This window comes from Perna viridis, chromosome 6, assembly GCF_037379345.1.
Source record: "Perna viridis isolate PV_CMFRI_1.1 ecotype Kerala chromosome 6, ASM3737934v1, whole genome shotgun sequence".
Lineage (NCBI taxonomy): Eukaryota > Metazoa > Mollusca > Bivalvia > Mytilida > Mytilidae > Perna > Perna viridis.
In genome coordinates, this window is record NC_142450.1 from 12,189,172 (window position 1) to 12,201,354 (window position 12,183).

At 31.0% G+C, this 12,183-nt stretch overlaps 1 protein-coding gene across 1 annotated transcript; it reads right to left on the reverse strand.

The window, feature by feature from the left end:
* Nucleotides 1–4,446: 4,446 nt before the first annotated feature.
* LOC148613675 (uncharacterized) lies at nt 4,447–7,683 on the reverse strand. Its single transcript, XM_088586124.1, has 3 exons — nt 7,582–7,683; nt 6,084–6,120; nt 4,447–5,389 (listed from the first exon to the last, which is right to left on the reverse strand). Exons 1-3 carry the CDS (start codon nt 7,670–7,672, stop codon nt 5,128–5,130), a joined length of 390 nt encoding a protein of 129 aa, XP_088442250.1. The 5' UTR covers nt 7,673–7,683; the 3' UTR covers nt 4,447–5,127.
* Between the last annotated feature and the right edge of the window lie 4,500 nt (nt 7,684–12,183).

The following is a 12,183-nucleotide window of genomic DNA, read 5'->3' on the forward strand; positions in this document are numbered from 1 at the left end:
AAATGCACCAGGAATAGATCTTACAATGCTCAACAATTTTCAAATGTTATTTGAACACCAATCTGCTTCCGTTTTCTAAATAATAAAGAAAAACTGGAAAAATTCACACACAAAACATGACACTTTCAAGGACCCTAACTCCAATAAGAGTTACATTTTTTGTCTGAAATTTGAACCATCGATAGATTTTAGTGTTTGGGGGTTAAGGAATAGTGAGCTAGTGTACGTTAAAAGGCGCTTTACCTTTTCGGGAACAATCTCTTTAAATCACTGTGACCATCACGTCTTGACTCCGTAGTCCCCTTGTGCAGCATGAGAGTTGTCTGTACGGAATTATAAATATGTTGTGGGAACGACATATTTTCTTGTGGGAACGACATATTATCTTGAGGGAACAACGTAATATTGATTATGTTGTGGAAACAAGATATCTATCTTGTGGGAACGAGATATTTACCTTGTGGAAATGACATATATTATCTTGTGGGTACGATATAGTTATCTTGTGGGAACGACATAATATCTTGAGGGAACGACATATGTATCTTGTGGGAACGAAATAGTATCTTGAGGGGACGACATAATTTCTTGAGGGAACGAGAAACTTATCTTGTGTGAACTACATACTTTCTTGAGGAAACAACATATTATTTTTTTTTTCATCGCCGCATTCTGCCACCGTAGTTTATTTCAATTTGAAAGTCGGTTTTTTTTCTTCAGAAATTTCAATGTGGAAATTAAGACAAAAGATTTCATACATGTATCAGTGTTTTTAAGTAATACAGTTAAACCTGTGTAAACTAAACCTGAATATTCCAAAATCCTGTCTAAACCAGACATTCTTTTGAAAGTCCCTATTAGCAGTTGAAATGTAATTTGAGTCTGAGTAAACCAAACATCCGTCCTAATCGAAGTTATTTTAAAGTCCAAAACGAGTTCGGTTAAGATACGCTTTACTGTAGAACATTTATTCCGTTTTCTTTGTTATCTTATTTCTTTCATGTTCGTTGTTATGTATGTCTTTTTTCTCTATCTAGTTGTTGTTCCTAGAATACATTCTTCTTTAATTTTTGCTTGAATCTTTGTTTTCTTGATTACTCTTTGACAAACCTGAAAATGTTGAAACCCTGTCTTAACCAGGCGCATTAAGTTCCTTTTAATCAAATGGTTTTATTTTGAACCATGGTTAACCTAAGTAGTAGTCTTTGTAAGAATCATGCAAATTCTGTAATATTTCATACACCCCATAAAAGGCTACACAATTTTATTTTTGTTATTAAGTTCAGTCAAAATCGACAACCGAGTTTTATTTAGCTAGCTACTTCCGGGTACATCAATGTAATGCACTTTTACAAGAATGTCTATTGTGAGTAATTATCAATCGCGCTTATTACAGCGTAGAACTAGTTAAGCATCATATTTTTATCATAGAATTTACGCATAAAGGTTTTCTCCGATTAGATAGTAGTGTTTTTCAATGAACAAACACTTCATATGCTTTTGAATCGGGAGTAAGGTATCCATTCTCGTAAATTCACAATGTCACGTGACGAAACAAACTTACAAGCCCTATAGACACGCACGACAAATTTCAGGAATAACATTTTTTTTTTTAAATAACGCGCATTTAGCATGTTAAGCAACAAACATTTCTTGATGACGACCGGTAACATTTGTACCGATGACTTTAATCTTAAAGAAATAAAGGAAATACAGAAACATAAGTTTCTGACATCGTTCTGTCAATTCTTGAGAATGAATGCTTTTCAGAATGCTTATCAGAATATAATAGCATTAAAACCTATGACTTTCAACACTGTATACTTCTATTCCCCAAACTCAGTTCAAATCCCGACTCAAAAGCATTATACACCATTGTTTCTTTAAAACTGATGGTACACCTAGATACAAAATATTTAGTTCTTGGTAGTGATTCCTCATACGTTGTAAAAATGATGCCACATCATCTTCTCTTCCAAATATATGGAAGAAGCTGCTTTCAAAAGGCTGGAATTTTTTTATGGAGAACATATTTGCCCAGCGCGGTGGAGGCGTTTTTCAACAAACGGTTGACATTCCAATGGGAACAAATTGTGCTCCTTTACTTGCTGACCTATTCCTTCACTCTTGTGAGGCTGACATTATAGCTGATCTGATCCGAAAGGAAGAACATCGTTTAGCTAGATCTATTAACCTCAGTTTCCGCTATGTTGATGACGTATTATCGTTCAACAACACTAGTTTCGGGGATTTGATACATCACATCTACCCCAAAGAACTTTAGATAAAGAATACTACAGATACTGTGAAGTCAGCCTCATATCTTGATCTACACTTAGAGATCAATGGGAAAGTAAAACTATTGACCAAACTTTACGACAAACATTTCATTCAGAATTGTCAGCTTTCCTTTCATCTGTGGCAATATCCCTTCAGCACCTGCGTATGGAATCTTCATATCACAACTCATACTCTATGCCGGAGCTTGCCGTAACTACACAGACATTTGTATCGCGCTAGACTTACAATTAGGCTTCTAGAACAGGTTTATGTTGCTACAAGATTGAAGTCATCACTACAGAAGTTTTATGGTATTCATCATGAACTCGTAGATTATTACGGTGTATCCATCTGCACCATGAAAACTGATTTGTTCAACGTGTCATAGTTTTCCTTTCCTCTACCCCGGACTTGACATTTTATGAGCAACTCTAGAAAAGCCGAAGACGCTTACCCTACCGGTGCACCTGGTCCATGCTCCCAGTTTTTATTGGAGTCCATTTACTTGTATTACTTTGTATGTACTATTTTATTTACTTTATGTTCTTTGTCGTGTTTTTCTTTTCCATGTCTGGTCTTTGTCCCTGGATGACATTCTTTTGATTACAGCTATAATCTTGGTTCCCTCGATTACTCTTTTATTCCTTTTTAAGAAGTAGTCTTTGCAAGAATCATGCAAATTCTGTAATATGTGATACACCAAAAATATTTTTATATTTGTTATTAAGTTGCTTTATAGGTCTTTACGAAGAAATGTAAAAGTATTCATTCCAATCTATCTGCTCTAAGGAGATAATCAACATTGAAAATCCAACAGTTTCTATTGTATTTTAGTGTTAATATTCGGAGTTAACTCCCTTGTAATGACAACAATGCTTGCCAGTGATTGTATACGAATATAGGAATACACTAATTGGACATATTCATATCTGATCAATGCATCAAATTTTCAATTGACAATATTTAAATTCTGTTTTCAGACAGGTTGTTGATCTTGTGAGAATTGTGCTACTTTCATCGTCGAGTTGTTCCTTTACTGTTACGAATCACAGTTTATTGCTCAAATCTTTAAAGATCATTCAAAACATAATCAGGTACGTGCATTTAATAACATTTTTAGATACCTTGATATTTTGGCCGTAAATAATCCTAAATTCAAAACACTATATTCAAAAAATCTACCCAAAATAACTTAAGTAGAAGTATTCGTAAGAATCATGCAAATTCTGTAAAATGTGATACACCTAAAATTAAGGCTACATATTTTTATTTTTGTTATTAAGTTGCTTTATAGGTTTCTATAATGAAATGAAATGATTTATTCCTATCTGTCTGCCCTTACGAGATCATCAACATGGAAAATCCAAGAGTTTCTATAGTATTTAAGTGTCATTTATAGACTTATCGCCCTTAATTTTGAATTCTACTGTACATTCCATATACTTTTTATCTCACAAGAACAAGGATTATATGAAAAAATTGATGATAATTTCTTTTTACTATAATATTTTAACTATATATAAAAAAAATAAAAATATGTGGCCTTTCCAACCATTAATCACAATTTACATGATTCTTAAATGGAATACTACTTAAGTAGTGGTCTTTCCAATAAACAGTTATAGACCACAGAATTGGTCATATTTTGATAAAATTTATACCTTGAAAGAATGGTTTGTCCTATTTTGGTTGGATAAAATGGGAGTTGCATGAATTATGTTCTCACTAAGATAAATCCGGACACAGAATACACTTTTCTTACATAAAAATATAGGTTGATCAAACATAAAAAATTATGTGTTAGGTGCATTTTTTTCGTCAAATATTTATCCAAAATGATGGGAACGTTTATTCAGCAAAGATTTCGATTTTTTACTTGTTAATCGAAATCAGTGCTTTTCAAAAATTCGTTCGAGCATTTTCTGTTTCGGTAAAGTCATATTGTAATTTTTTTTTAAAACGCAGTATTTACCAGTAATTTAGTAGCATTCCAGATAAGAATAATGCACAATGTGATTCATAGTTGGAAATCCTACATATTTGTATTTTTTTGTTATAGCAAACATGAACCTACTTGTGGTTTTTCATATAATTCTTGTTCTTAGGAGACAAAAATTATATAGAATGTACTGTAAAATTTTATAGAATGTACTGTAAAATTATGTAGAATGTACCGTAAAATTCAAAATTAAGACATCTACATGTAACTTGGTAAACGACAGTAAAATACAACAGAAACTGTTGGAATTTCAATGACGATTACCTCCTAAAATTGGATAGTTTGAATGAATCATAATTTCGGCATATATACATATAAAGCAACTTACTAACAAAAATAAAAATATGTGGCCTTGTCTATGGTGTAACACATAGTGCATGATTCTTACAAAGACCTAAAAAGTGCTACTCTGCTTAATGAGCAAAGACAATTTTTGTACAATTGCATTCACGCTTTTAGATCATTTAAAGGAATTAGCAGTGAAACTGTCATCATACTCGTCATATTACAAAATTAGTTATATTAAAAAGTGAAGAAGAATTCAAAACATATTTTTTGTAAGATTGGCATACTGTGTAAGTACTATAGTTCGTGGGGTATCAATTTTCGTGGTTTTCATGGGTAAGCCATACCACGCAATTTGGTTCCAAACACAAAAGAGATTCCTGTTGATATGTATACTGAAAACCTCAAAACCACGAACTCAAGAATCCACGAATTAGCGTTTCTTCCCTAAAATGGGTATCCAAGAGTTAAGGTTCATTCACAGTAATATGGTATAATTTTGATTTTTTTTTACATCTTCTTTAAATCTCTTCACAAAAATGTAACAATGAAAGTAGTTAAATTCATGGGCAAACGTCTACGTATTCATTGTACACTTCAAGTTGTTGTTGAAATTCTATTGAACTTTCTTCGTAATCATTGTTATTTTGAACTTCGTAATCATTGTTATATTGAGTTATGTAATCATTGTTTTCTTGAATTTGGTAATCACTATTGTCGTTAATCTCTTCGTAACCAGATGTATCAGGTAATGAATAGTGTGCTTGCAAAGCACTCGTCTCGTAGCCTCGTTGTTCATTCTCATCTGGTGGAGCAGCTAAGTAACTACAATAGGACAGTTGTAAGTATAAGTACGTGATTCATGCAAAAACTCACTAAATTTATTTGTATTTGATAAACATTTACAAACAAATTGACTGTTTCTAGTTAGTCATTTGGTCGTAGCACTTTTGAGATAACAATGATATATTTTTTTTGTTTTACAAAATCTTAATGGAAAAAATGAAATTGCGTGAAAATCATATTTTGGTTGATAAGTGAGTGTACAATGGACTAATATAAATTGTGTATGAACTTTGCACTTTGCAGGAGTTATGGTTTTTAATTTGGTTGATTAAAATTAGTGATACATTTTTATTCTGCACAAAACAGATATGAATATTTCCTTTGTTGGTGGAGTTTTTTTCATCATTAATCACCATTACTATTGACAGTGTCTGAATTAAATATAGAGTAAAACTTAATATCAACATTATTTCAATGATACTGTTAAATTAGTTGCGCAATAAAACCGTCTATCAAATCCTCGTGAAAATGTAATTTAACAGAAAAAATGCTTATAGCTCACTATTAAAAAACACTATCAAATGACTGGTTAGATTTCAAAAATTGTAATTAAATTATGCGATATAACCAAATTTGGGACTGTCAATTCTTAATAAACAAGTTATTGAGATAAAAATAAACAAAGAATGACAAGAATAAAAAGCAAACAAACAAACAAAACAGAAAAACGTACGTTGACCTACGTTGATCTATTCTAACGTCAAGTCCACCTGAAATAAAAACGGATACAAACAAACAAGTATTTATACCCTACCGGTTCACCTAGTCCATGCTCCCAGTTTTTAGTGGAGTAAAAAATTGTTTTTAACTTTTGTTACTTTGTATTATGTATTACTATGTACTTCCGTATTATTATTTTGTATTATGTATTACTATGTACTTACGTACTATTATTTTGTATTATGTATTACTATGTACTTACGTATTATTAATTTTGTACTATTGTGGTTATTTAATATTCTTTGTTGTGCCTGTTTGTTTTCCATGTCTTTTACCCTGACATACATTCTTTTGAATTCCGCTAAAATCTTGGTTTTCTTGATAACACTTTTCTTCTGTATCGTCTACCAGGGACCTGACTTTTTATGAGCATCTCGCGGGTGTTTCTTGAAGAGAAAAAAGGACGCGTACCCTACCTGTGGACCTGGTCCATGTTCCCAATTTTTAGGGGAGTCCAAGTTGTTCATTTATTTTTGTTTCTTTGTGTATATTATGTCATGATATTTGTTGTGTGTTTCTGTTTTCCCTGTCTAGTCTTTATTCCTGGATTGAATTATTTTGATTTCCGCTAGAATCTTGGTTCCCTGATGACTCTTGCATAACTTTATTTTTAAAAATTTTAAATGTTTAGTTAGCGAAATGATTGGAATGTTTTCAATACGTTTTGTAACCAACTTTGTTCCTTCTGAAAGGCATTAGTCTGAACCGAAGTCAAAGTTATATTTTCAAGCTGCCCTGTTCCGTACATTCACTTGTGTACATACATTTGGGTAAAGTGACTTTCAATGACAGCTATTTGTTTTAAGTAACGGTTCATCACAAAACGATTAAAGTGAAGGAAAATTTGTGAACATTTTGCCGAAAGAGTTTTAATCTTTCAGAAAGTAACTTAAATGTAGACAAACGCATTTTCGACTATATAAAGAAAATTGAAATAATAAATGCACACGATTTTATTTTCTGAAATACAGTCAGTCAAACCATTTTATTTAGATTTTTATAAAGAATGGACGTTCACTTAAATATTTAGCAATTCTTTTTTTTCGTCTAAATTTTTAAGGTCCTACAGTAGTAGAAGAAAACGAACTTGCGATATTAAAAATTGAAATATAATCACTTCCGAGTGATTCTGATATCAGTACGGTTAAGTGCGCTCATATGTATAGCCTAAAATTATTAATGTAAATGTATTTTGATGTCTCTGAATTTTCTTTCTACTTTTAGGCTTCGATATCAGTACTGATACATGTATCTGAGGTAAACATGTGTATTAATTTGAGTCTACTTTGCTACCTATGTATTGTTTGTATTATGTGCAAAAGGACAGTGAAGTTCTTTGAAAATTATGCACTAACTTTGATATGTGTTGTGGTTTAAAAAATATTAAAATTTTGTCGTTTTCGTAAAATTTTAAAATTAATTGCTGCCATATTATAGATAAAAATATCTACCATTTTTACGCACTGCAGTAATAATTCCAAACACACCAAAACTGACAACGATCATACAAACACTTGATGTAATTGCCATTAATATTGACATCACAGGTAAACTAGGTGCTACAATGTAAGTATGTTGATTGAAAAAGCCGAGTATTTGAAATAAACGAAGAATATTTTAGAGTGTGGAGGTTGATATTTTTACTTCTAGAAATCTTTTGGTTTGTTTTGGCTTTGTTTTGTATTGTTATTTTTTATTATTATTATTAATTATTCATTTTTCTAGGGGAGTTCTTAAAAGTTGTTATGCTAGAAGTGATAGTTTAAAATATATTAACAATTAACTTGTACCACATTTGGTCAAAGTTCGTAGGTTAAAAACGAAAGTAAATGAACTGTTTCGGAATTGTTATAAGATAAAATTTACTTCTTAGGATACCTTTTTCAAAGATAGTACTTTCTTTAGTATGTTTTTTCTTTGGTATAATAGATTAATTACCATCAGCCTACATGTTTTTTTCCCGAAATAGGAAACAGTTGTGGTAACAGAGAGACAATTCTGGTTTACATCATTTATTTGCGGTGTAACATTTGACTTTTTCAAAGCAAAAATGTATGCGAAAAATGTTAGCGTTGTTTTAAATTTTGTTGAATGATAAGTACTTCCGTCCAAAGTAAATATTTGCGGAATTTATAAGTATTTTGGCGTTTTAAGACAGACCGCTAAAATTTGTCAAAATTTAGCCATACGGTAGGTCAGGATAATAGTGTATGAACCTCCGTTATGACAGTAAATGGAAATTCGCTTATTAAACCAATATAAACTATGAACCACTATGTAAAAAAAAGAAACAAAAATAGCTGCGAATACCGCATGCTCAATCGACAGAATCCGGAAATTAGAAATCGCACAAAATGAAGTTTGTTTATATTGGGTTATAGCTATCTTTCATTGATATTTTAGCATATACGTACTATTTTTAGTTTCCTTGAAAGTGTATTTTGCAGCGCCATAAATATTTACAATAACGATTTCGTATTGAGCAAAATCTGCATTGCGCATGTGCAGCATACATTTCCATACTTGGACTTGTCTTTGACGAATTGTAAATGTCTTTTGAACAACACTTACTGACATTGTAGTCGAATTCAATACTAAATTGTCGTTCCTGTACCAATTGATATGTGAGGGAAAAGGGTCTGATAAAAAAATGGACAAAATACGAAGCATTCTTGTCTACTGTTGATTGTGAAAATATTATAGAGGGCGCATCTGAAAAATAAAAATATATAATTTAAATCAAGATTTTGCAACTTGATGTAGTTTATTTGAATTATGAGCTTAAACTTAATATGAGGTCTACAAGAATCGTAGGAACATAAAAAAAATATTACAAAGTCGTTCTATTAATTTCCTTTTATTCTATGATAACGCTTTCTCATACATGAGGGAAATCCTCTCAAAACGTTTATTCAGTAAGAAAACCAGAAATGCATGTTAAATGTTTTGCTTCAATATTCTGAATTATGAGCTTAAACTTAAGATGAGGTCAACAAAATCGTAGAAATATAAAAAAAATATATATATCACTAAAAAAATACAGAATTTTTTCTTATGATAAAGCTATCTCCAACATGAGGAAAATCCTTTCAAAACGTCTATTCTATGAAACAAGTTCATTTTTGGTAACAGTACAGTAAGAAAGTACTGCATCTTAATTATTTTGCTTCAATGAACCGATACATTTAAGTATTGCATTCTGGGATTGCTTTGTGAATGACTTTCATGATTGGTCAAGACGTATTTGATGAATTTATAAATACCCTGAATTCGAAGCACTGATGTTGAATATAGTCGAAACTTTGTTGAATTAAATCGAAACCAGGCATTGCAAACGTATTGTTCAGCATTTTCTAAGGAACAATTATTGATGTCGAGACAGGATCGCCTTTCTTTAATTTTTCCCTTTAACATTATGTTTGTGTTACTAGTCGTAGTATATTCCCAGGCATCGAACCCATTTTCAAAAGCATCACCCAGTATAGTGCAATCGAGAGTTACAGAATGATGCTTTCTGCAAACAAATCCACTTTCTAAATGCAATTTAGGTATTGCTGAAATGAAAGTACACATTTAAATATTTTATCAATGGTTCTTTATTATCGATGCAATGAAGTGTATACATGTAACCAAGTTGTACTTAAATACAAGTGTCAATAACTTTCTAGCGTGTCGAGTGTTCCATGTTTCATATACCTGTACGCAAATTCATGATTTCGTCAACAATTGATAGGATAGATTATAAAGATGTTCATACACAAAGTGTAAATCCAAGAAGAATATTGTCAACTTATAGTTTTCGATATTTTACGGCTGGTGTTCCAGCTAGTACGGTGTGTTATAAAGTCTGTCATTAAAACCAAATTTTAATTTATTCTTCTTTTTATTAATTGTTATACAAACAATGCTTAAAAAAGTTGTAAAACAAGTGTAACTTTCCAATGAATATTTAAAAGTCAAATGTAAAGAGTCCAATCGTCTGAATTGAAATTTACATTACTTTGCAATTAGTTTGAAGTATAATGTATTTGTGACTGGTTTTAATTAACTTTATAATTCTTACATGCAACTTGTATGCTTTGACTTTGATTCAAGGTAAACTTTCTATACTTTAATCTACAAATACAGTCGCTGTTATTGTGGCTTGCCATAACAACACTAGAAACTGCTGTTAACACTTTCGTTTCATTTTCTCGTCTTTCCTTACTATCTTTTTTGTTGAGGCATTCGAAAGCTAGTGCTATTTCCAAATCGGTTTCAACTCTACACTGAAATGTAGCAACTTTCCCGATGACTAATGGCAAGGCGTTCTCTGATGAAATGGTTGGAAATGAAATATCTAAAAATAAAAGAAATTTCATTATCAGTTACGATCAATATTACACTTACGCATTTTTGCGGAATTGACCACAGAAATTATTTAATTACAAATGTACAAATCTTTATTACTATGATTGAATTAAAGTGTTAAAATTTTGATTTAAAATATAAAGTACTGTGTTGCTTGTACTGTAGTATTCAGTCATTTATCAATTGAAAAGTTGCTCATTTGCTTTTGTTACTTTGTATGTATGTTTTTTACTTTATGTTTTTTGTTGCGTACGTTTGTTTTTCCTTGTCTCTAGATTACATTCTTTTGATTACCTTCGTATCCTTGACTATTCTTCCAAAACTTTGGGGGATATAAATTAATAGCAAATCCATTATACGCTACATATAAAGATTATTTTCAAGACCCTTCATGGAATTCAGTAAAGTTTCAGTCAGTGATTTTTGTCTCCTCGAATATTACTATGAACCAGTTAATGGAAATGGTGGTTTCAGCTTTCTTGCTTAAAAGTTACCACAGCTAATGAAATAATTTTTTTCAACTACACACATATGTATATTTAAAACGGATGAATTTAATTAAAAAAACAATATCTTATTCCAATATTTCAAGATTGATCAAACCTTTTACACGGAACTATCTTTTCTTTCATCTAGCAAAATCATACAGATGGATGTATTTAGCAAAAAATGTTTTAAAGGATGCAAAATAATTCACTGAAAGCGATTTTTTGGGGATCAACATTTATGTGGTAAAATTACTAACATTACCTTAAAAACCTTCTTTCAAAGGTAAATAATTGGTGGGAAAATGGTCTATATAAATGTAAAGTGACTTATTTTATTTTTGTATTTATAATGTTACACAACCCGCAATTCTCCTTTTGAAATATGAAATTATGTCAGATAAGTGTTCATAATACAAACTGTTAAGAAATTTTATCAACTAATTTTTTAATAGTAAGGGAAACTGGAAATTGCCTATACAATCTATATTAAATATTGTTAATTATCTACATTTAAGCTCAATTATTACAGAATTATGATCGGTGACCTATATTTTTAATTCAAAATTTAACAGCATGTTCCTTTAAGGTCAACTTTGAGAAAAAAGCTATTTACATTAAAAGAATTAGGTATGATCTACCATCTACCATAAATCTTGATTGAATATTCTTAACCATGGACGTCTTGTCATTTTACATGTTTCCCATGCTCCCAGTTTTTAGTGGAGTCCGAGTTTCTCATTTGCATTTGTTACGTGTATGTATGTTTTTAGTTACTTCATGTTCTTTATCGTGTATGTCTGTTTTCCATGTCCGGTCTTTGTCGTTTGATTACATTCAATTGGTTGCCGCTATAACCTTGGTTCTCTTGGTTACTCTTACAACAATCTTACTTTTGGAAAACAATAAATGAAATAGAACTTCACAACTTTACAGTAACATTTTCGAAATATTATGAAAACATTCAAATACATTTTTTTTCCATATAAACAAGTTAGTGTCAAGATTTCACTGATCATTCATGTAAAATTCTACAATTACTTGTTTCTGAATTTGTATAACTAACCCTTCATAGTGCAGTAGGATTGGTTACAGAACATAAGAACATTTATGAAACCCTCAATTATGGCTCCAGTTTCTTGTGAAAAATGACACTTTTATTCATGAATTTTGAAGTTGTTCTTTTAATTTGGAACGATCTGGAGATAAATCTAAATT

Coding starts and splice junctions, on each gene's coding strand:
- LOC148613675 (XM_088586124.1), bottom strand. CDS start 7,672: ATGTCAATATTAATGGCAATTACATCAAGTGTTTGTATGATCGTTGTC. Junction 6,121..7,581: donor TACTGCAGTGCGTAAAAATG/GTAGATATTTTT, acceptor TTTTTATTTCAG/GTGGACTTGACGTTAGAATA. Junction 5,390..6,083: donor ATAGATCAACGTAGGTCAAC/GTACGTTTTTCT, acceptor GTCCTATTGTAG/TTACTTAGCTGCTCCACCAG.